The sequence below is a fragment of the Schistocerca gregaria genome, chromosome X (genome assembly GCF_023897955.1).
Source record: "Schistocerca gregaria isolate iqSchGreg1 chromosome X, iqSchGreg1.2, whole genome shotgun sequence".
Lineage (NCBI taxonomy): Eukaryota > Metazoa > Arthropoda > Insecta > Orthoptera > Acrididae > Schistocerca > Schistocerca gregaria.
Genome location: NC_064931.1, coordinates 696260885 through 696287704, shown reverse-complemented (window position 1 = coordinate 696287704; position 26820 = coordinate 696260885). Strand labels below are relative to the sequence as shown.

General features: G+C 38.6%; 1 protein-coding gene across 6 annotated transcripts in view; it reads right to left on the bottom strand.

The window, feature by feature from the left end:
• Positions 1-26820, bottom strand: part of LOC126299248 (serine-rich adhesin for platelets-like) — a 423889-nt gene that overhangs the window by 282768 nt on the left and 114301 nt on the right. For 4 of the 6 annotated variants that reach the window (XM_049991040.1, XM_049991044.1, XM_049991043.1 and 1 more), the window contains exon 3: positions 4268-4566. In XM_049991040.1, coding sequence (XP_049846997.1) covers positions 4268-4305 — 38 coding nt within the window. In that variant the 5' untranslated portion in view covers positions 4306-4566. Of the gene's footprint in view, positions 1-4267; positions 4567-8726; positions 9349-26820 lie in introns of those variants that run through there. The other 2 variants (XM_049991039.1, XM_049991042.1) reach the window with 2 other exon arrangements.

Genomic DNA, 26820 nt, shown 5'->3' with positions numbered 1-26820 from the left:
CACAGTCCAAAAGCAGGAAACCTGATGTACACCACGCACTGCACAATGCAGCACAAATACACCCATCGATCTGATGGAATTACATTTTCCAGGAGACGAAGGAAGCGTGGAAGCTGCAAGTGCAGGTATGCAAAACGTGTCATAGTTTAAATAAAAAACAAAATTTTATATAACAATGACTTAATACTGCAGTTTGGGATCTTCTACAAAATAAATAAGATCATCAACAATACGCCTAATGCTTTGTTTCTTTTCAATGTTTTTCCTAACACTGAATACATGTCAGTACCAGTATGATTCGGTGAATACTCCAAATTTGTAAGAAACACTTGTCTCTCTGATGCACAAGTACTGTTATTTATAATTTGTTCTCAACTCAAACATAGGCTGTTTGAATAGCACAATGTTGTAATAAGTATGGTCCTATAGGAGATGTCATTCCCTTGTTTCACTGCAATCTGAAAACTGACACAGCCAGTTACAGGACCACCTATGATTTAATGAGGGATCCAAACAACCGATTACACCACATAAACAACACACAACTACTAGTCATGTTAAATTGGACCAAAAAATAGCTCAGATCTCGACTGTACTGGCACCCAACTGTCATTTTGTGCAAAAAATTATTCTGAATAGCTCCTTCAGAGCATTCAAAAAAAAAATTTTAAGGCTCTTTCTGCATCTACACATCTGTCCTCCCTTTCAATTGAATTGCTCGATTTATCACACCACTTACACTTGCTTTGAGGTTAGACTAAAGCTCCTAGATATAGGCGTATGAAAATTATCTTAAAAAAAAAAAAAAATCACCCAATGGCATGTAAGTCATGAAAAGGACACAAATTAGCTACGCAAACCAGTCAATGTTATTTGTATTGACCACATATTTACATTTAGCAGAAACATCAATTTATGTTGCACAGAAATTCTGGAACATTTCATAATTTTAGTCCCTAGAGCATTCCAAGATGTTTCAAATAACTGGTGCCCTGACAGACACTGGTTTTATAAAAATTCTGTTAAATTTACAGGAATTGTCACTTGGAGAGTAAATGTGCGACTAAAACCCAGGGTTTATGGTTCCTCACCTCTGGCAATACTATGCATGTGAAAAATGAAAAATCACGCAATGGTTTAAATTGGACATTACACCAGTCATACCCCTATGTTAGCCAGTTATGTTGAGGGTGGGGAGGGGGGGGAGGGGAGAAAGACACCTCTGTCCAATAGGCTTAACAGAGCACTACAGTAACGACTGCTTTGCCAGCTGTCTCCGAAACATTAGGTTCTTGTATAGTTAATTCCACAAATAAGTCAGCAGTCTAGAAGAAAATGTTTTTCAATTTCAGAACATTCAACAACATAATGTTCATAATTAGTGATTAAGTTATAAATGAAATTTCACAGTTTTTTTGAGCTGTAGTTCCCAAAAAATATCAATTCCAAACACCACTTGTAATACACATAAATTTGAGCTTTAATTTACCATTGTGAAACAGGTGAAGAACCATTTGTAAAGTTCAAAAATTACAATAACAATATAAAAGTCTATTACTTCAACAGTGCACATTAACATAATCCATTTAATTTAATTGGTTTTTAAATCTGACTGAGGTAATAACTGTAACAATACAATGATAATTTCAAACGGAGCACACAGTACAAGTTGAAAAAAGTGTTTAATGTAGGAATGATTTATTTTTAAGAAAGTAAAAATCATTATAAAGAAAAATAATAACATGTATATTTTCTTTCAACAGAAATGTAACTAAAGTTATCATCTTTTTAAGTCTCAACTGTTTTGATTATGTCCTCCATTCCTGGTGGATTCAACCTACCGATACTGGCTATCAGCATTGATCAGGGTAGTAATAATGATGTGAAATGTGATATCACACGTCCACAGATGATGACAGATTAGAACATGACATATTTATTTTTCTTCTATAATATATTAGGACTAATGAGGACCAGTTCAACAGAAAAAAATCATAGCATCCATTGCAACCTATGAAACTAGACATTTTGGACACTGATTTAACAAATATATTTTAAGGAAAGTTTTGGGAAAGAAAACCTAATGGAAGCAAAGAAAAAAACCGACCTATTACAGGCAACAAAGGGCCAAAATTGTCAAGATATGTAGGAGGCAGTGCAAAATAGAGCAGTGTGTTTGTCGAGACAGGGAAGAACATTTATAACAAGATGGTAATTATTGTATTATATGAATGTAAGTTGGTAAGTTGTGGTGAGTGATCTTTAGCATTGTTCGATGTCTAGGTTAGGCTAACAAGTGACTGACAGTGAGTAGACAATGAATGTGATTCCATGAGAAAAACAGTTATGACTCTCATATTTTTCTTTTTTTTCATGCTGTATTCCAATGAGTGGTTTATGTCTACCATTTTGATGACATTACACATACTAGCAGACTGGTGGTATTGACAGATTTCCTTCCATCTCTTTGTATCTTCGCACAAAAATTGTCTCGCATACCTATGATATGTAAAAGCTTCAAAAGTCTTTAGCATATTCTAATATTTATTTGCTGCCACGAAAAAGTGAACTAATCCTGGATGTAATAGCAGACAGTTGAAGTTGGGAGACTGTAGGAGGATACAAGATGACAGACAAATTTTCTAGTTTGCTTAATGGCAGCTAACTCTAAACATAAAAAAATATAAGTTACTGCAGATGAGTAGGAAAAACAAACGCGTAATGTTCAAATACAGCATTAGTAGTGTGGTGCTTAACAGTGTCACACTGTCAAATATCTGGGAGTAAATTTGCTATTCAGAAAATTTAGAGAACTGGCATTTGAAGCTGACTGCACAATGATCCTACAGCCACCATCACACATTTTGCATAAGGACCACAAAGGTAAGAGATATTTGGGCTCTTGTGGAGATATACAGACAGTTGTTTTTGCCTTGCTCTATTTGAGAGCAGAACAGAAAAGGAATGACTAGTAGTGGTACAGGGTATCCTCTCCCAAGCACCATCTGGTAGCTTGCAGATTATTTATGTAGAGGTAGATGATATATTAACCAGTCTCATCTTCTAGAAAAATGTCTCATATTTCCTTCTTGTGTGAACGATATTTTGTGCTACCTCTTCATGTCATTCTATCATTTGCCATAAAATCAGTACAAAGGCTTGTTACATTGGACATTTTGTATGGTTTCCTCGTGTTTTAACCCCATGTAAATGCATATTTTGGATTTCCCAATAACAAATCTCACCATCCCCTGGCAGAAAAAAAGAGATTGTGGCAAGTAGTTGGAGATTGGATGGATAATCATCACTGACTTCATTGCAATAAAATCAAAATATGACTGCCTGTTCATGCCCACAGACATCCTTACATAGCCGAAGGCCCATGTATTAAGATGTTAGCTGTTTTTCAAGGTGATTAAGGTTCCTTGTGGTGGTGCATTCCAGCAAAAAACAATGTAAGAGAAACGACTATTTTAATTTAATTGTAACTAATCATGAACTAAAACAATGTTTGTTAGTGTCATGTTCCATGAGTCAGTTCGCATGATTAATCATAATGAAGTGGAACAAGTCATTTCACATAGCAAATTAATTTGTAAACATGACTACATGTGGAACATCTAGAAGATTATTATTTTTGTTTGTTTGTTTTTTAAAATAAACAAATGTGGGTTAGTAATTCCTAACAACCACAGTTTACACAGTACAATAATGGAAATTCTTTTACGGTACAGAAGTTTTCAAAGAGATACTTTTTCAGTTTGTTTTCACAGTTTACTTTGCTGTCTGTTAAGTATTCAAGGTACTGTTTTACACCAGACGGTGTAAGTTAAATGCATATTAATATAAATTGGTATGTGTCTCATGTTCCTGTAAACCATCTAACTACATTAGCCTTTGATTCTATGATGGATAAAATACAAAGAAACAGCTACAAGGCACTTTCCTCAATTCCATTGTGAACTTGTTCGGATGTACACTATGTATTATCTATATGCTCGATCTCACAAAACTAGCAATGATACACACATTTAACAGCGTTGCAAACAGATAACATGTACAAATGTATGTCAGAAAGAGTGGAAAAATGGTACATCTATTCACTGAAAATTACTCTACACAGATATAGGACATAGTACTTAAAAAATGCTCACTGATATATGAATTGATGGCACCTCAAAAGCAATACCTTTGAATTAATACAACAATCAGAGACACCACAGTTACACACATGAATACTTTAAGACTGTGTCTAAAATGTACTCACTCAATTACATCCAGCAGTTTTTGTGATCCATCATCCATTTCAGCCACGTTACTTCAGTAAACAGCACACCTTGGCAGGTTCAGCCATTTTATGTATCATTCTTCTCTAGAACACTTGTGTGTGGTATTCAATCACCATTCATGAATTGAAATTACATAAACAGAAACTGCATGCTACGGCACGTTAGAGGTTATGACGCAAAAATATACTTCTGTTTATATATGTACATATAGTTAGTCTAACCCATTATTGCTTCGTTGATGTGGTCTTCTAGTAGTAGTAACTAAGGCCTCGCTTTCCTGAAAAAGAATGGGTAGATTGTTAGAAATCTATTCAAACTGAATAACTATACAAAATAGAAAGACTGTACTTGAAAATTTAAATATGTTGTCCTTAACAACTTAATTTAGTAACAAAATTATAAGGCTCTAAACAAGTGTCCAGAGTAATATGTTTGTTTGCATGTCCATCTTCTGCAGCAGCTGTTAAAAATCAGCTTTGTTGTTGTCAGTCTTGAGCTTACTGCAATTTAATTACAGAGAATTACATCAGACACAGTTCGCTTTTATAAATAAAGCTCCTTCTGTGGTTATTAATTTTACTTTACATATTCATAGCTTCTTCCCTCCTTACTAGCAGGGGCTGACATCAAAAGACTTCATTTCCCATATGTACTTGGCAGTTTTTGCCATTCTGCAGTATTTCTTGCAGTGCATTTAGGTTATTTACACTTCACCTTTGTAAATTGAACAGATGTGTGTGTCTTTTCTTTTTTCACTTTGCACAGTGTTACACTATAGTTTTGTTTCTAACTCTGCACAGCAATACACTGTAAGTGAGAAACACACATAACTTCAGTTCAATTTACATAGGTGAATTGTAAATAACCCAAATGCAGCACAAGAAATACTGCAAGATGGCAAGAACTGCCAAGTGCATATGTGACATGAAGTCTTTCAACATCAGCCCCTGCTAGCAAGGAGGGAAGCAGCAGTGGTTTTGAGAATATGAAAAGAAACTCCAATAACCATGGAAGATGCTTTATAAATAAAAGAGACATGTGTCTGGCATTATTCTCTTTGATTAAACTGCAGTAAGCTCAAGATGGAACACCAATACCAACACCAAAGTGCCTAGAGACTTCATGCAGCCAGTAAGAAAAGGGAAATTACCAATGTTTACAAACTTTTAAGGTGATTGATGGAAACCAGTAAAAGTTACACAACTGACACCTCGTATTTACGGTATACATATATAATATGCATCAAAGTACTTGCTGGAGACTCGTTAATCATCTAACATATATTTTCTGAACTCATCTTGTTGTTTTAGTTTTTCTGGTGAAAAATACATTAATTATGGAAAAGTGGGTTAAAAGATGACATAAATGTAAACATTAGTCTACCTTACACACCAATCTGTCAGCACAACTTTTAATTGACATTTGTATTGTTGGCTTCATTATGTGAAATAAAGGGGGAGAGGGTGCCAAGACAGTGACAATAAAACTTCTTGCTATGTTTTAGTTATCTAACACTCTTTTATTTTAATAAAAGAAACAAGTGTACCCAACTGGCACAGTGAGATGTAAACTCTTTTGAACATAAATACTAGTAAACCTGCACTCTTCTGGCACCTGTGTTGACTCACAAATGTGGAGAAACTTACAAAATAACACTTGTCCTAGATAACTCAAAATTCAATTTAAAAAGCAGTGTCTTCCTACAACCATGGCACACTCATTTGCTGGTAATGCAGTGAGTCTCACATAGCAAATCGATAACAAAATACTTTACAAATACTGCTGTGAAGTGCAGAGCATGAATACACAATATAATACCTGGTGTTTCAATGCAATGAGCTTATCATTCCTATAATGCTACCTCAACCACAATTATACATAGATGACTACTAGTTTTAGATATAGACTGAAGTGACAGCAATTAAAGTGCTGGGCTGTTAAGTAAGAGTAGCTGTTAATGTATGAAACCAAGTTTCCCTACATCACTTTAAGTGACTGCTGAAATGTGTGTCTCAGTTTCATGTTCCATGGATCATTTGCACAATAAAGTGTAAGTTTTACATTCACGTCACAAATTAATTTGTATACATAGCTACATACTGAACATTTATAAGTATTTTTAATGATTACTATTATTATATATGAAAACATTAGTAATTCCTACCTGCTACCTTTTACACATTACAATAACACAACAGTTATAAATTTCAAGCATTAGTATAGTCCATTTATGACTGTTTCCTTTCTAATAATCACAGAATCAGTGGGGGCATTGAAGTGTCTAACTCTCTTGCTGTTTCAAGACCAATACCTTTCTGATTCTACATGTCTAACACCAAGGGAATGTATCACTGGTGCACTATTTTGTCAACTCTTTCCCTTCCTCCCTCTCCTACACCCCCCCCCCTCCCAACACACACACACACACACACACACACACACACACACACACACACACACACAGAGAGAGAGAGAGAGAGAGAGAGAGAGAGAGAGAGAGAGAGAGAGAGAATAGAACTTTGAAGTACAAGGTAAAGGATTACAATCCACAAACACAACCATCCATAACGTAAACTTCAAATATTTTACACAAAAGTACAGTAACTGGTTTCAGGTTTTGTTTCTTTCTTTATTTTCTTTTTTACATTGAGACCTTACATATGGATGATTGCTGTTTTCAAGCTATTATCAGTATAATTATTTGTTTCATAAATTCAGAAATTAAAAAGTTCTGGGCACACCGTGCCAATATGCCGAGTTGTACTGTTTCTCTTGCTGTGAGACAGGATCTGCTCACAATATAACAGTATGCAATGCAGTTTTGCACAATTGCTAATCCTAAACATTGTGGTTCAAGGGTTACACATATTTCCATTACACATGGACAGCCTGTTGTTAATGATACACTAGGAAGAAATTCTATTTATCCTGATAAAAAACTAGGTGGTGCACCTTTCTCACAATGTATTTAATTAAATCTCTAAAGCTTTCAAATAATTACATTCGTTATAATTCATGGAAGTCATTTTATTGCAAACTTTCTAAAGTGACAGGGCACAGAATATCGCACAAGCAGGGCATATTTCTTGAGATGAAACATAAATAGTTTTCAACTCATCAATCTGATTATGGATTACTATGGGTGTCTAAGGTAGCCATACACTAAAGGGCTACATACTAATTATGAACTCTGATCACTCATGTGGTAAAGGAAAGTTACTCACACTAAACTATACATTGCCTCAAGAAACTGATCACAGTAAAAGATTATAAGACAACACACTGGTAAGAATGGTGGTGGTGCAGGGAGTCACAGGCTCAAACAGTTTGTCATATTGTCCATACAACTGCAAACTACCAAAATAAACATTTTTCCCCATCTTCACATTATTTCACCTGCTTTCATTATCATTTGAGGTAATAAATATGGAATATTACACTTTTAATACTCTGAATTTAATGCAAATTTCTTTGTAACTTTGTTATGGTTGAACACCTGATACTAGTGCTTTGTACCAGAGCAGCTGCATCATAATCATAATCACCAACACTATGACTCTGAAATCACACATGCAATACTGTGCACTGTACCACATACACAACCATGGTATACATTGTAAACAAAGAGACGAACTATTGATTAGGCGACTGCATATTCTGTAACTCACAATAAAATTTTCAGGATGAGGTTTATGATGGGTTTATACTGCGAGACATACCGCAAAATTTTCCATGAAAAAAGGCGATTTTTGGGATGAAGAGAATTCAAGTTAGATAAGCAATTTAAATGCTACTAACAAAGTATCTTTTATCGATTAACATGACAGTTTAAAAAACTAAAATTACGTAAGTTTTTCACTACAAAGTCTCGAGACATTTACAAACTATGTTTCTGCATAGTACAAAATCATGGTGTTCCTCACGTAACTTTATCAACAATGAAGTTATCTAGCTTTAACTGTATTTTGCGTATGGAGAAATTTAAAAACTAAACAACAACCGGCGATGTTTGCTTCCCTTCTCTATGTAAATCTCAAATGCAACATTAAAGATGATGATGTTCAAACATATTAGAATGTAAGTTAACTCTTCAAGAATAGTTAAAATGTGCAAAATTGTTTCAACTCTCAAAATGAAGAAATAGAACAGTTTCTGTATCATAAATCCTTCACCATCGGTCTTTACTCTTAACAGCTTTATAAAGAAGGGTGTCATTATCTCTCAATGGAACAGCTATCAGCAAACAAATAATAACAAATACAAAACATTTTGTGTTATCGCGAATTGCTACGTAATAAATATGTATTAGTACTGACTAGTATATATGTTTGTAGCTGTGCGGCATGTTAACGTTTTGTAAGCTTTACTACGTGTAAGAACGCAAATGCAAAACTTCACTCTATACACACTAAGAAACACCAACAAAATTTAACTTACGTTGATCAGTATTTTATGTTAGCGGCGATGTAAATGAAAACGTAAAACCACTGTGACAGCATACTAACTGCCGTCATAACGTTGGGAACACAAAACACTTATTTGCCTTCGAGTCTACACGACTCATGGGCTGAAAACACTATTGCGACATTCGTTGTAAACAGAAGATCACAAATCTTCGGCATATCACAGAACTCTATTCTACTCTTTACTACAAAGTCATCACTAAAGTTATCACAACCGTTCTCATTCAGTTTGACACTATGTTCGAAGAGTAAAACGAATAACAACTTGTGTAGACACAGGAGGCACGCACAATTCAGTCTGTCAAGAAAAAACACGCCGAGCACTACAAACATTTCAGATATCGTGACACCAATATATAAAGTGCAATAAATTAAGTTAACAAAACGAACTTAAAATCGAATTCACACATTCCCACACGACGTTCGTCACATCTCCGTTATGCAGCCATCGCCAGAAAACACACACAACACCTTTGGCAGTACTTAAGCATGGCTACCATTTTTAACTCTCAACTCCAGTTAACATTCAAAAACGTCATCTATTCAGCGGAAACTCCGTAACAAGTGTTTTCCGTACTGTCGCTACAAATTATTTAGCACACAAGATAACATAAAAAATTATAGATACCCGTGAAGACAAGATGTTATCGATTTAATAAGCTGCTAACAAAACAGGTAAGCCAGAGCGGTATATTTCGGATTTACTGCTCATGGGTTGGCTGCGCTACTGTGTACTACCCATTCCGAAAGCGTCACGTGAATCAGAGCACAGAAGTCTTTGTCGCTCATGTCAGTTACATCATACAAGGCGTAAAGAAAGATGCATTTATTGATTTTAATTGAACTAGTATATGCAGCTAAGTTTCTGCTATAAATCCACAACATAAAACATTATTATTGCGCAAGATCGTTCTGTGGACTGATGTATAAGGTTCAAATCAGACGAGCATTTAAATGATTCCCGGAAATACGAAGTTAATTAATTATTAGAATTAATTTTTCATATGCAGTACGGATATCGTTCACACACTACTGTCGGTTGTATTGTTATTTTATTACATTTCCTCCGATTACTCGGAGTATAAAAAAAAAAAAAACGGAAGTTTGACACGCTTCTCCACAGAGCAGATTAATCAAGCGAGATTGCTAACAGCGGGCCACTAGGCAAATTCCACGTCTCTATCCGAAACATCCTAGTTTCTATTGAAACATTTATGTTAAATACTTCTGACTGAGGCCACAGCACGCCCAGATCTGTCGTAAAACATCAAAACTATTTCTAGTCACTCATCGCAAAGCTAATATAATTTCATATCTCTACTTTGGCCGCTGTCAGTAACTTTGCTGCCACCAAAATAAATCTTACCGACTACTTTTAGTGTGTCATTTCTCCAACTACTTCGTTCGTCGTCGCCTGATTCAATTCGGCTACAATTCATTACTCTTATCTTACGTTTGTTGATGTTCCATCTTATAACACCTTTTCAAGACACTATCCATTCCGTCCAGCTGATCGCCCAAGTCATCCGCCTCTGGCCGAATTGCAATATCATCAGCATAACTCATTTTTTTGTATTTCTTCTTCCTGAACTTTAATTATCTTTCCAAATTTTTCCTTCGTTTCTTGAACTGCTTGCTTAGGATGCAGTTTAAATAACACAAAGGATTGGTTACAACCCTGTCTCACTCCCTTTCAACTACTGCGTCCATTTCAAGTCGTTCAAGTCGTTCAAGTTAAACGGCCGTCTGATTTCTGCAAACGTTGTAGAGAACCTTTTGCTGCTTATCTTTAATCCCTGCTACTTCCAGAATTTCAAAAACTGTATTCCAGTCAGCACTGTCAAAAGCTTTCTCTAAACCTAACATCTCACTTATATTTTATAAATTAAGGAAAACAGTCATGTGCGAATAAATCGAAAACAGTCTACCAGGAGAGATGGATACAGAAAGAGTGCGCCATGGCTCGGCGGTTGATTTTTACAGCTACGCTGTTACATGACAAAACTGTTTCAACAGCTAGGTAACCATTTGAACAACAACTGTGTCTTTTGCATGTTTGCTTGTGGTAATATCAGACGCCTCATTTTCCAGGATTACTGCGTTCCACAATTATTCTTTCACTTTTTTCGTACCAGAAGAAGGAAGTGGAGGCTATTTTGGGCAACATTATCAAGAATCTCTAGCGAGGGAGAATGGAAATACAGTGCAAGACTCGAATCCTTCAGTTCTTCCAAGATCGTACACATCTTACCGCTGAATACTGTGAAGGCACTTGCTCAAGACACAAGTGCCAACGACTGCGATGCCAAGGCAGCTACAGGTTCCTACCAGACGCTTTTTAGACTAGTCGACGAGCGAACCTGTCCCATACACTTCCTGCCGTTGGCACAGCCTCCAAAAGGCGAGCAAGGAAAAAAATCTCATTCATTGTGCAACAAAGAGGGCTTCTAAATTTTGGAATTAATTGTCCTGCTGAAATAGAGGCTTGGGAGTTCTGTTATGGAAACGCATGACTTTGGATCGACGCGCTGGAGCGTTATTGCGGCCAAAAGAACCAACAGTCACATTTCGAATTTTGATGAATGTCTGCGACTCTACGAACTGAGGACGACAATGTTCCTCGTACCTCGTACCCACTTCCCAGTGAGTGCAGCCGCATGGACAAAACACGGCGCACACACCGATGCTGTGCTACAGCATCACCTTGTAAAACTTATCATCATTTTGTATTGAAGCTTCATTGTCTGAGATGCCATATTCTGTCAGTCATACTTGAAAGTTACAAAATGGTTCAAATGGCACTGAGCACTATGGGACTTAACATCTGAGGTCATCAGTCCTCTGGAACTTAGAACTACTTAAACCTAACTAACCTAAGGACATCACACACATCCATGCCCGAGGCAGGATTCGAACCTGCGACCGTAGCGATCGCGCGGTTCCAGACTGAAGCGCCTAGAACCGCTCGGTCACTGAGCCCGGCAAAGTAGTTACTAGTACGCTCTATTCATTACACTCCTGGCACTACTCACCAAAAGAACATAGCCAAATCGCATTTTTTCGTCTTCCTAGGTCATCGAGAAAAACTTAGTTAACCTATTTGGCGGCCAACTACATAGACCGAAGTAGCCCATCAGGCAATATTTTACATAAACATATAAAATGACTCTTTTATTTAATGTTATGACGGAAAACATCTTATTTAAACAATATTAGTGCCAGAAAGTAATGACTATTCAAGAACTATTTATTTCTTCTTCTTCTTCTGCTGACTGTTTTTCGGCCTCGTTTCATGGATGTACTGGACCAACTGTAGTCCCATCTCTTGACTGGTCGTTTCCCTTGCAGCAGACCATGTTCACTAATTTTAATTAGTCTTGTGGGGTTCTCCCTTACCACATGGTCCTTTTTCTTACCTTAGTCCATTTATTAATATCTTATGTTCCACACCCACGCCTAATCATGTTATCTTGTCACACACGATTACTATATGGAGCTGCCTTAATACCTTCATTTATATTGTCGTAAACTTTTATATCGTCTATGATTTTCACTAAACCTGTTGGCATTCTCTTGTTGATTAAGGTTTGAAGTATATACTTTTTTTCTGATCCAATCAAAGGCGTTTGGCAAGTCGACAAAACACATCTAGGCTGCGAAGTTTCCCCAAAATCTGCCTTACAGCGAAAATAGCATCTATTGTGCTCCTATTTTTCATGAATCCTTGATGTTGTTCTGCTATTTTTATATCATTCTGTATTCTGACTTTACTGATGTTAACAGTTTTGAGGTGGTATCAAGCTGGGTAATTTCCCGATAATCATCTAATACTTTTTTTATTTACTTGCATGAGAGGACGAAGATATATTAATGACGATTGATAGCTGTCTGAAATTGATTCGAAATAAATTCTCTGGCTGAAAATATCGTGGCATCAGGCGCGTTAGGTATACATGTACTACCTATAATAGCACTGGTTGCTGCAAAAGGCAGCAGACATTGCTTTGTTGGTGCTGCACATTTTAGCGATTTTGACCGAGATAAACTCACAATGCAGTGCTTTTCTTGGGCACAACAGTGTAGAAGTGCGCAAAAGCACCTAAGTGAAGAATCCCTGCAATACGAACGTTTAATTATATACGAAAGCCGACTTCTCAATTTTCCTTTGTGTGAGACTTCGTATACGAGATTGTGCACCGATACGGAGTTCTAGACTCACATATTTTACTGTTCGCAAAGCTTCCGCATAATCTTTCATTGACTGTATCACTACCGTTTGCGTTGTGATATACTGTGAAATTTTGAACTTCCGCAACTGTCGCGATAAACTCCTACTGTTATCGTGAATTGCATACTTAAATTTCATTGTGCTCTTTAAAATTTTTGAGAACAGTGGGTCTATCCTCGTTCAAAAGAATCGTTCTTTAAGTTCATTGTATAATTACGTGAGAAATAAGTTATATTTGAGAACTTTCGGACGTTTACAAAGCTACACTTTCGTAAGTTATTGGTAAGAGTGTCTTGGATACGTACCTTATTTCGTAGTAAATCAGTGTATGTGGTTCACAGTTACTGCCAAGGAATAAATCACCCTTGAATTTAATTGTATATAAATGCGCATAAACATGCGTTTTTGTGAGTTTTCGGAAGCTACCACTGTCCTTTGCATAATCCACGAGTCATTTGCAGTAAAGGGACCTTTGTGATTTTGCTGCTGCAGCAGATATTCTAACTAAAATATTGTGTTACATCTAGTTTTACCTTTCAGAGCAGTATTCCTATACATTATCTACATTTAGCTTAAATTAAATCTATTCGAGTTTGGTAACAAATATAATTAATCTCAAAAACTATTAGGAAACTAGTAATTTTAGCACAGGTTTTTGTGTTGCCGTAACAGAAATCTCGTTTTGAGTATCTGCTTCAATTTTTAGGGTATTAGCATCTATTTAGCGCAACAGATTAAAAGATAATCAGCGGGTTTAATTAAAGGTTATTTGTTCACTGTCCTGTAACACATTGCACCAGCCAAAATGTAGCCCCACTGTGAATGTTGTTCTTGAACACAAGATGAACTGGTTGACGTTCGTAAGCAGATGGAAATCGCCCTGGCAACTGACAAACGTTTGGCAGATGCTGTAAATCGGTGTGTTGGAAGGGCTCCCGAGAGCCGTGTGCCTGCGATACCGGTACCAGGGGTACCTAAAGTACTATCTTCTCCTGTGGATCCGGTCTCCTCCGCAGATAGTACAGGATCTGTCATTACTCGTCCACTTGTCTGCGAGTGGCATGTCACTAGTAGATCTAGGCCTTCTGTACAGGGTGGACGGTTTCCAGGGTGTTGAATCAATCCCCCTGACCAACGAGTTTGAGGTGCTGTCTTTCACTGAAACTGAGCCAATGGGAATCACTTCACATGTTCTGGAGAAACCTGTCATTTTCGGCATCAATAGGACGCAAACGCAACAAGTACCTTCTCTAGATTGTCGCACAGATGACAAAATGGTAGATATCGCAATAGACGACAGATGGATAGGGAAACAATTAAAATCGCTCAAAAGAGGAAAGGCAGCTGGACCTGATGGGATACCAGTTCGATTTTACACAGAGTACGCGAAGGAAATTACCCCCTTCTTGCAGCAGCGGTGTACCGTAGGTCTCTAGAAGAGCGTAGCGTTCCAAAAGATTGGAAAAGGGAACAGGTCATCCCCGTTTTCAAGAAGGGACGTCGAACATATGTGCAGAACTATACACCTATATCTCTAACGTCGATCAATTGTAGAATTTTGGAACACGTATTATGTTCGAGTATAATGACTTTTCTGGAGGCTAGAAATCTACTCTGTAGGAATCAGCATGGGTTTCGAAAAAGACGATTGTGTGAAACCCAGCTCGCGCTATTCGTCCACGAGACTCAGAGGGCTATAGACACGGGTTCCCAGGTAGATGTGTTTCTTGACTTCCGCAAGGCGTTCGAGACAGTTCCCCACAGTCGTTTAATGAACAAAGTAAGAGCATACGGACTATCAGATCAATTGTGTGATTGGATTGAAGAGTTCCTAGATAACAGAACGCAGCATGCCATTCTCAATAGAGAGAAGTCTTCCGAAGTAAGAGTGATTTCAGGTGTGCCGCAGGGGAGTGTTGTAGGACCGTTGCTATTCACAATATACATAATGACCTTGTGGATAACATCGGAAGTTCACTGAGGCTTTTTGCGGATGATGCTGTGGTACATCGAGAGGTTGTAACAATGGAAAATTGTACTGAAATGCAGGAGGATCTGGAACGAATTGACGCATGTGCCAGGGAATGGCAATTGAATCTCAATGTAGACAATTGTAATGTGCTGCGAATACATAGAAAGAAAGATCCTTCATCATTTAGCTACAATATAGAAGGTCAGCAACTGGAAGCAGTTAATTCCATAAATTATCTGAGAGTACGCATTAGAAGCGATTTAAAATTGAATGATCATATAAAATTAATCGTCGGTGAAGCAGATGCCAGACTGAAATTCATTGGAAGAATCCTAAGGAAATGCCATCCGAAAACAAAGGAAGTAGGTTACATTACACTTGTTCGCCCACTGCTTGAATATTGCTCACCAGTGTGGGATCCGTACCAGATAGGGTTGATAGAAGAGAGAGAGAAGATCCAACAGAGAGCAGCGCGCTTCGTTACAGGCTCATTTAGTAATCGCGAAAGCGTTACGGAGATGATAAGATAAACTCCAGTGGAATACTCTGCAGGAGAGACGCTCAGTAGCTCGGTACGGGCTTTTGTTGAAGTTTCAAGAACATATCTTCACCGAGGAGTCAAGCAGTGTATTGCTCCCTCCTACGTATATCTCACAAAGAGACCATGAGGATAAAATCACAGAGATTAGAGTCCACACAGAGGCATAGCGACAATCTTTCTTTCCACGAATAATACGAGACTGGAATAGAGGGGAGAACCGATAGAGGTACTCTAGGTACCCTCTGCCACACACCGTCAGGTGGCTTGCGGAGTATGGATGCAGATGTAGATGTAGATGAAGGGGTGTACACGATCTGCGAACAGTGCAGGATTCTCTTTGGCCATCAATGTGCCCTGAACGAGCTCCACTGGATGTAGATGTAGAAGTAGCTGTCTATTAATTGTCGTCAGTTCAAACGTGCGGCGAATTATGGTATCCTTAGGGAAATGGCAGCAAGGGGGCCGGCCGGTGTGGCCGTGCGGTTCTAGGCGCTTCAGTATGAACCGCGTGACCGCTACGGTTGCAGGTTCGACTCCTGCCTCGGGCATGGATGTGTGTGATGTCCTTAGGTTAGTTAGATTTAATTAGTTCTAAGTTCTAGGCGACTGATGACCTCAGAAGTTAAGTCGCATAGTGCTCAGAGCCATTTGAACCATTTGAGCAGAAAGGGGCAGTAAAGGACATCAGGTCACTCAGTGAGCATGCCTGAGACCCTCATTCCAACATGGATTGGATAACAGCTAGGGACAGGAAAATAACCGAACAGGAAGGTATGGTTAGAGCCCTTAAGGCTGAACTGGATGGTGCGAGGGAAGAGCTGATGAGATTAAGGGGAAGAAGGGTGAAGACAGGTGGGAACTGGCAGCGAGGAATAGGAGCCACAGAAAGAGAACAGTATCTGACAGTTTCATCATTGGCACAAACAATAAATTTGCCTCACCACTTCAGTTAAGTAAGGAAGAGGCTCAGGTAGATGTACGTGTAGTTAATATTCAACAGACTTTCACAAGGAAACCAACTGTTTCAAAAAAGTAGAAATTAGGAGGAAAGTTCTGTTAGGCAAGTATAGGGAATGCTGGATCATTGTGATAGTGGGTGGAGCAGGAAACATCATTGATGGGGACCAGGGCTACAATACTGAGTGTGACCTGGTAAAAACAGCGTCTGCAACAAACTATACAAATGTTGACTCGGTTCTAGCTTTCATGTGGCATGAGGGGCCCCAATTGACCAGCTCTGTCAGGAAGGCCAGTATGCAGTTAGATCAGGCGTTTACTTTGTCAAGCATAGGTTTGGTTCCTGTTGATGCTATTGGTAGGTGGGACTTCGAAAGGCACGGCCTGCATCTCAATAGGAAAGGGTAAATTGGTTGGGATGATAGCAAACACTTTAACCGGGGGGGGGGGGGGGGGGGGGGGGGGGCACTAAAGCTAATGGGAGTACCTCCTTTTTACGCTAATCTCAATGTCAGTGTGCAATGATTCAGCATTGAATGAAATTAAGCTTAATGATAAGCTCAGACAGGCAGGTACAAGATATGTGAAAAATAATGTTACTGTATTGCTTCAGAATATCAGGGGATTAAAAAACAAAGTAGACGAGTTTCTTATTTGTTTAGAAGGTTTAGAAACTTAGGGTGGAATATATGTACTATGCCTGTCTGAACATCATATAGTCACATATATCGAAAAGGTAAATGTAGGTGGACATAAGCTTTCAGCACGTGTAAGTAGAGACACTATGGAGAGAGGAGGAGTTGCCATATATGTTAAAATTTATCGTAGTGTGAAAAATATAGGAACTAAAAATTTTTGTGTAGAGCAACATATAGAAGCATGTGCATGTGAGCTTAAATTAAATAATGGCCTTTTTGGAACTGTAACTGGGTATAGGTTCCCATTAGGAAATTTTCAGTTATTTTTGAAAAACTTAAGATTCTTTGTTGTGTTATCTGTCAGACAGAGGGAAGCAAATTATTGTTTGTGGGGATTTCCATGTAGATTTTCTGAAAGAGTCTGATAGAAAACTTGAGCTTGAAGTATTACTTGGTTCTTTCAGTTTGACATCAGTTATTGATTTTTCTACTCGGGTGGTAGAGGAAAGCAGCACACTGACAGAAAATGTTTTTGTACACCAAGATAAATTAAATCAAATAAAAAACTTTTCCTGTAAAGAATGGTCTGTCTGATCATGATGCACAACTAGTTGCAGTATATGACATAACTCCACACAGTAATACAAAACAGTCCTTCAAAACATTGCATTGAAAATTTTAGGAAAGTTTGCAACAGTTATATTGGGATGAGGTGTACAGGGAACCTGATGTTAATTTAAAATTAAACCTATTTCATGACACCTTAGTGAGTATATTTGAAAACAGTTTCCCTAAGAAAACAGTGAAATGTAATTATAAGAAACTATCTAAAAAGCCATGGCTTACTAAAGGGATAAAAATTGCTTGTGAACAGAAAAGGGAAATGTACAGTAATGATCCAGAAACAGTAAAACATTATAAAAACTACAGAACTATATTAAGAAAAGTTATTAAAAAGTCCAGAAGTATGTGCATTATGTCTGAGCATTTGGAATATTGTTAAAAGGGAAACAGAGCCACCGAGAGCACAAGAAGATTGGTTTCCTATCAAACTCAATGAAAAGTTAGTTAACAAAAAGTGAGAAGTACAAAATATTTTAATAATCATTTTTAAGTGTTTTAGAGAAAATAGGATGCCGCTATCTATTAGATAATGCAAGAATGTATATGTAAGAAGCTATACCTATGCAAATTGATAAAATTGAAATTCAACCCATCTGACCTACTGAAATGAGGAAGATAATAAATTCACTCAAAAGAACAAGTCTGTGTGGAATTGATGGCATGTCCAACAGAGTACTGCAAGCTTGTTCCCAACAGATAGGTAGGATTCTCAGCCACATATGAAGTAGCTCACTGAAATGGGAAAGTTTTCCTGCTAGACTAAAATATCTAATTGTTGAAACATTGCATTAAAAAGGGGATGCTAACAACTACTGCCCAACCTCACTTCTAAGAGCTTTATCCAAAATTCTTGAAAAAGTAATGTATTCAAGAGTAGCTTCTATATTTGTAAAAATGAAGTGCTAAAAACATGTCAGTACGGTTTTCAGAGAGGCTTTCCAACAGAAACTGCTATATATGCGTTAACTGATCAAAATATTAAATGCTCTGAGTAACTGAACACCACCCATTTGGATATTTTGTGATCTCTTAAAGGCTTTTGACTGTGTAAATCATGAAATTCTTCTAGATATGCTTAAGTATTGTGGTATGAGTGAGACATTGCAAAAATGGTTTAATTCATATTTAACTGGAAGAATGCAGAAGGTCGAATTTAACAGTACAGATAGTCTGCAAAAATCAATAGAACTCTCTAACTGGGGAGGTCTCAAGAATGGTGTCCCACAGGGTTCAATCTTGAGTCCCTTATTGTTCTTAATATATATTAATGATTAGCCACTCTATATTCATGAAGATACAACGCTAGTTCTTTTTGCTGATGATAAAAGTACAGTAATCACACCCATCAAGCAAGAATTAGCTGAGGCAATTGTAAATAATGTCTTTCAGAAATACATTAAGTGGTTTTCTGTAAATGGGCTCTCATTACATTTTGAGAAAACGAAGTATATAGAATTCTGTACTGTAAATGGCATAACACCATTGATAAATATAGACCTTTGAACATAAGTGCGTTGCTAAGCCAGAATATTCAAAATTTCCTGGTGTATGCATTGATGAGAAATTGAATTGGAAGAAACATATTGATGATCTGCTGAAATGGTTAGGTTCAGCTACATATGCTATTAGTGTTACTGGAAGTTTTGGTGATAGACATAACAGTAAATTAGCCTACTATGCCTATTTTTATCCTCTGCTTTCATATGGCGTCATGTTTTGGGGCAATTCACCATTAAGAGAAAACTATTCATTGCACAAAAGTGTGTAGTCAGAACAATAGCTGGAGCCCACCCAGAATCACCTTGGAGACAGTTTAAGGAACTCGGGACGTTCACAGTGACTTTGCAATACATATATTCACTTATGAAATTTGTTGTTAATAACTCATCCAAATTGATAAGTGATAGCGAAGTACATAGCTACAACAGAAGAAAGGATGATCTACACTATTGTCAGCCAAATATGACTTTGCAACAGAAAGGGGTTAATTATGCTGCATGAAAAATCTTTGGTCATTTGCCAAGTAGTATTAAAAATCTAACAGATAGCCAACCAACATGTACAACCAAATTAAAAGAATTGAATGGCAACTCCTACTCAATAGATGAATTTTTAGGTATGAAATAGTAACTATAAAAAAAGTGTAATGAAAACTTAGGTTAAATTGAGACATTCCACATCATTACGAAATATCATATTTATTATCTGTGGAATAAGTATTAATGTAATGTAAACAAGTTGAAATGGCTACTCCTGCAGCCATTAAGGGAACATGTTGAAACGAACTGTTGTTACGCACTTTGGAACAAATGATGTCTGTCGTCCGGGTTCTGAGGTCATACTTGGGTCACTCCAGCGACTGTCAGAGAAGGTTGAGAAGACCAGCCTTGTACATGGAGTTTCAACGAAGAACACAATTTGCAGCATTGTCCCCAGAACTGATCGTGGCCCTTTGTTTCTGAGTCGCATGGAAGGGCTGAACCAGACTTCAAAGCTTCTGTGACGAGCTAGGCTGCGACTTCCTGGACTTCCGCCATAAGGTTGAGAACTGTAGGGTCCCCTTAAATGGGTCAGGCGTGCACCACATATCATACGCTGCTATTCATATGGCTGACTGTGTGTAGAGTGCACAGAAGGGTTTTTCAGATTAGGTGACTCTCCATCCAATCCTGATAACGACAGCTGCAGGAATCCTACAAGTATCAACGTAAGGTCGAAAGAAATGCCTCCTCCCTCCCTCCCCCTCCCCCAAGTCAGAGTATTAACATCTTAATGGTTAACTGTTGAAGCATTCGCTCCACAGTGGCAAGAGTTCGAAGTGCTCCTGAAAATCAGTGAAGATCATATAATACTAGGTACAGAAAGCTGGTTGAGACCTGAAATTGATAGCAGTAAGATTTTTGGGTAAAAACTGATTGTATATCGAAAAGGTATCCAAATGGAAATGGAGGTCGTGTATTTGTCATAGACAAGACACTGAAATCCATCGAGATAGAAATTGAAGCTGCATGTGAGATTGTTTGGGCTCAGTATCGGGGATCGGCATAAAATAATAATTGGGTCCTTCTATCGCCCATCACTCATCTCCTGATGTAACCCTGTTTCAGAGCAAACCTCAGTTCACTTGTATACAAGCTCCCCAGTCATACTGTAATCGGTGGAGACTTTAATCATCCAACAATCAACTGGAAAAATTACAGTTTTGTTAGTGTTGGACGTGAAAAAACATACTGTGAAACACTACTAAATGCCTTCTCTAAAAAATTACCAACAACAGATAGTTAGCAACCCCACTCATGATGGAAATATAATCGATCTAATGCCAACAAACAGACCTGACCTCTTTGAGAATATCCACATCGAAAGTGATATCAGTGACCATGACGCAGTTGTGGCAACAATGATTACCAAAGTACAAAGGACAACTAAAACAAGGAACTGAAATTGATGATAGCAAAGCAAAAGACGAAATGCTTAACTCTGTTTTCAAATGTTCCTTTACAAAGGTAATCCCAGGACAATTGCCCCAATTTTATCCTTGTACCACTGAAAAGATGAGTGAAATGTATTGGAGTCACTGGCGTTGAGAAAGAGCCGAAATCGTTAAAACTGAACAAAGCTCCAGGGCCAAATGGAATCCCTATCAGATTGTATACTGAATTTGTGGCTGAGTTAGCCCCTCTTCTAACTATAATCTATCGTAGTTCCGTCGAACAAAAAACCATGCCCACTTCTTGAACAAAAGCACGGGTCACAGCCGTCTACAAGAATGATAGTAGGAGTGATCCATAAAACTACCGCCCAATATCTTTGACATCGATTTGTTGTATAGTCTTAGAACATATTCTGAGCTCAAACATAATAAGGTATCTTGAACAGAATGACCTCCTCAGTGCCAACCAGCATGTATTCCGAAAACATCGATGTGTGAAACCCAATCCGCACTTTTCTCATATGACACACTGAAAGTAATGGAACAAGGCAGGCAGGTAGATGCAGTATTTCTTGATTTCCGAAAAGCATTTGACTCGACGTAACACCTACGCTTATTGTCAACACTGCGATCATATGGGGTATCAAGTGAAATTTGTGACTGGACTGAGGACTTTTTGGTAGGGAGAACGCAAGAACGCAGCATGTTACCTTGAATGGAGAGTTTTCATTAGAAATAGAAGTAACTTCGGGTGTGCCCCAGGAAAGTGAGTTGGGACGCTTGGTGTTCATGTTGTATGTTAATGACCTTGCAGACAATATTAACTGTAATATCAAACTTTTAGCCGAGGATGCAATTATCTGTGATGAAGTATTATCTGAAAGAAGCCGCACTAATATTTGGTCAGATCTTAATAAGATTTCATAGTGGTGAAAAGATTGGCAACTTGCTTTAAATGTTCAGAAATGTGTAGCTGTGCACTTTAAAAAACGAATATCAATGGGTCACAGTTGAAATCGGCCAACTCATACAGACATCTGCGATATGAAAGGGAATGATCACATAGGTTCAGTTGTGAGTAAAGCAGGAGGTAGCCTTCGGTTTATTGGTAGAATACCAGGCAAGTGCTTACAAATCGCTCGAGCTACTAGTTCTAGGAATGTAACAGCGAATATTGAATATCTACAGAGAAAGGCAGCACGAATGGTCACAGGATTGCTTGATCCGTGGGAGAGAGTCACAGAGATACTGAAGGAACTGAACTAGAAAACTCTTGAAGACAGAAGTATACTATACTGAGAAAGTATAATAAACGAAGTTTCAAGAACAGGCTTTAAATGACGACAACTCTAGGAATATTTTACGACCCCATACATATTGCCCACACATGGTTCATGAGGATCAGGTTAGAATAATTACTACACGCACAGAAGCATTGAAACAATCTTTCTTCCCACACTCCATACATGAATGGAACGAAAAGAAACCCTAATAACTGCTACAATGGGGCTTACCCTCTGCCATACACCTCACGGGTGTTTGCAGAGTATAGATGCAAATGTCGATTAGTGACACATGAAAATTTGTGCCAGATCGGAACTCAAACCCTGATGAGCCCCTTATCACGAGTGAGCACCTGTGTACGTCTCCTGGACCGACCTAAACTTCCACATGTCACACTGACCACATCCCTACACCATAGTCCCATATATTCATCACTGAATGCTCGCAGCTTTATTCTGTATCCCCACACCAGTCAGAATGACACTATGGGAACCGACACACACAATACACGGTGTGATTAGAAAGTTTTAAGAATGGGCTTGTAATTGTACACTGGTGGTACTTACATGCTACTGTGATGCATCTCCTTCAAAACAGTCCCCCTTCTGACTGAATACACCGACTCCAACGGTGTTTACACTTTTCGAAACATTCCTGGATTTTTTTTCTCCTGAAGTGTAGTGTGTTAAGAACGCTCTCCGTATTTGCCTGGGTGTCTTCAATCGAGTCAAATCGCTTCACTTTGAGTGAAAATTTCAGTTTAGGAAACAGGTAGAAGCCCACAGGGTCCAAATCAGGAGAATATCGCGGTTGTGGAAGCACAGTAATTTTGAATTTGGTCAAAAATTCAATGATAGAGACGGCACGATGAGCCGAAGCATTGTCATGGTGTAGCACCCAACTCCTGTCTTTCCACAATGCAGGTCTATTCTTACACACCTTTTCGCGCAAACGCTCAAGGACACATTTGTAATATTCCTGGTTAATTGTCTGTCCTCGAGGGGTAAATTCATGATGTACAATACCGGTAAAATCGAAAACAATCACCAACATTGTCTTCACCTTCGGCCAACTTTGCCGTGCTTTTTTTCAGTCGTGAAGAACCTGGAGTCTTTCATTGCGAAGACTGCAAAAAATGTTCAGATGTGTGTGAAATCTTATCGCACTTAACTGCTAAGGTCCTCAGTCCCTAAGCTTACACACTACTTAACCCAAATTATCTTAAGGACAAACACACACACCCATGCCTGAGGGAGGACTGCAACGCCCTTCACCGCTCAGCTAACCCCACGCGGCCCGAAGACTGCACTTTGGTTTCAGGATCATATCGGATCATATCCATATACCCACGATTCGTCACTTGTAATTACCCTATTTAACGACTCTGGGTCATTTTTAGTCCGATTAATCAGTTCTTGGCACACTTCAAGTCGGTATTGTCTCCGGTCACTTGACAACACTTTTGGAATGAATTTTGCGGACACTCGACGCATGTTCAGATCTTCAGTTAAAATTGAATGAATTGCATACAAACTTAAGTTAATCAGCAATTTCCCTAATTGTAAGTCTACAATCAGAGCGCACAGTAGCGAACTTTCACAACATTTTCATTCGTTTTTGAGGTGGAAGGACAGCCGGACCGTGGTTCATCTTCAAATGATTTGCGGCCATTTTTAAATTTGTTGAACGAGACAAAAACATTTGACTGGCTCATACAATTATCTCCAAAAGCTGTTTTTAACAGTTCGTAAGTCTCAGAAGCTGATTTCCCGGTTTTCAAACAAACTTCCACATAAACTCGTTGCTCCGTTTGTACGTCCATTTTCACGCAGACAGAATCCGGCAACAAGCCTTAACAGACCAGTATTCAACCAGCTGCCACAACGAACTGAATAAAGGAAACGCAGTTTTCTGTCAGAGGGCTTTTAAGGACAACACAATGACGCACTCCCCACCCTCATTGTACCTGCCCGCCAAACCAGTAAGCAGTAGCGGATCCATTCTTAAAACTTTCCAATCACAGCTCGTATGTAATGTAGCAATGAAGAGGACTATGGTGTAGGGATGCAGACAGTGTGACATGTGGAAGTTTGGATCAGTACGGGAGTCGTGCACGGCCGAAGTGGTTAAGGTAATCACCCGTGATTAGCGGAAAATCCGGGTTCGAGTCCCAGTCCACCACAAACTTTCATATGTCACTAACACATCTGATTCGAAGACAATTACAGTCAGCGAATTTATTTCGAATTAATACTTGTTTACCTCCCTTTTTTATATACTGAAACTGTAATACTTCCTTTCCATTCTCTTGGTATCCTACCTTCCTTTGTCATAGTGTTAAATCAAATATGACGCTATTGGTGAGCTTTGCCCCCCTCCCTCCCCAATTGTAGTAATTCAAGTCTCCTTGTGCTATAAATTTCTTCTTCCCCCACACCCCCGACTCGATTCATTGGCTCAAATGGTTCAAATGGCTCTGAGCACTATGGGACTTAACTTCTAAGGTCATCAGTCCCCTAGAACTTAGAACTACTTAAACCTAAGTAACCTAAGGTCATCACACACATCCATGCCCGAGGCAGGATTCGAACCTGAGACCGTAGCTGTCGCGCGGTTCAAGACTGTAGCACCTAGAAACGCTCGGCCGCCCTGGCCGGCCTCGATTCATTATCTCTTCATTAGTTACCTGATCTATCCGTCTAATGATTAACACTCTTCTAAAGCACCACATTCTCTTCTTTTCTTGTTCCTACTATTTCACTTATGGAAGAGGCTACATACAAATACTTCCAGAAAAGACTTCCTAACATTTGCATCAATTTTTAATCCCAACAAATTTCTCTTTTTCAGAAATGCTTCTTTCGCTATGCTGAGTCTGCATTTTGCATCTTCTCTAATTGGGACATCGCCAGTCATTTTGCTCCCCATATAACAAAACTCGTCTAATATTTCCAATGTCTCATTGCCCAATAAAATTTCATCTCCACATGATCTGATTCAGCTACATTCCATTACCCTCACTTTTACTTTGGTTGATTTTCATGTTATAACCTCATTTTAAGACTGTTTCCATCCTTTTTAACTGACATCCGTAGTGCTTTGCTATCTTTGACACAATTATGGAACGTTAAAGTCTAAGCCTCCTTCCTAGGAAAGTACAATGCTAATTTTCACTAACACTACCGAAGACCATTAAATTATATTACAAGCGTTTCCACGAAGACGTTCGTGGCACGACCCGTGTGAAGTTTTGCTGCTCGTCAGAGACTGTTAAAAATACTATTTCACGGGCTGGCGACGAATGAAATTTATGGTAGGTTTCTGAGCAACTACGAAATTCCGTGTTTGTCACCTTATCGAGCTATTAAATGGTGGGAACGAGAGTCGTAGTGTCGAAGCTCGTGTTGGGGTTCGTCCTAAAGGCACCTGTGGCCGAACGCATATTGGGTCAGTGTCTACCATGCTTTACTGATTCATAAGTCGTGCGCGCATAATGGGCTCCGCTCCCCAGCTCCCGCATATCGTTATAATAGTCCTGAGGGACCCTGTACGCAGGTGCCTCACATGTGGAAACCTTACTGCGCTCCTTCTTAAAACATAAAACTGTCACTCTGAGCTTGTGTTACGCAGATCGACACGCGATTTGGACTTTTGGGGTATAAGACACAAATTTCTGAGCTAAAACATTAAAAATCAGTATTATCAAGTGGCCTACCCATCAACTTAAACCGACAGCCACTGATGAAGACAAGAAGAAGCATAGAAAACGCAAAACTCATTCGCAAAGTGGATTCTTTACCCTGATAGATGTAGAAAAGGTAACCATAATTCTAAAATTAACACGAAGGATGTTTATTTTGTTGTTGTACTAGGCGGTGAGAATGGAAATCAGTAGTCCGACACCTAGAACGTAGAGACAGCACATACTGGAATGAAGCTCACTGACGAAAATGTTGAAGCATGTTATGGCACCACATAGAATCTTAGCCTCCTGAAGATATGAACACACCTGTTTTTCGGTTTTACCAGCTGCATAGCTACTTAGAGCAAGTGGTCACATAATAATCCCCTGCACCCACGCTACAACAAACTAACACGCTTTATGAATGTTACAATGACTTCCTCGCGCAATACCCGATGATGATTACTCAGGCAGTGACGATCACGTCGTGGAGTACATAAAATCGCTTCTTTCCAAAATCGATAAACTGCCGTCAGCTATGTTTACTGTTTTCATTGATGGTTCAAATGGCTCTGAGCACTATGGGACTTAACATGTGCGGTCATCAGTCCCCTAGAACTTAGAACTACTTAAACCTAGCTAACCTAAGGACATCACACACATCCAGCCCAAGGCAGGATTCGAACCTGCGACCGTAGCAATCGCGCGG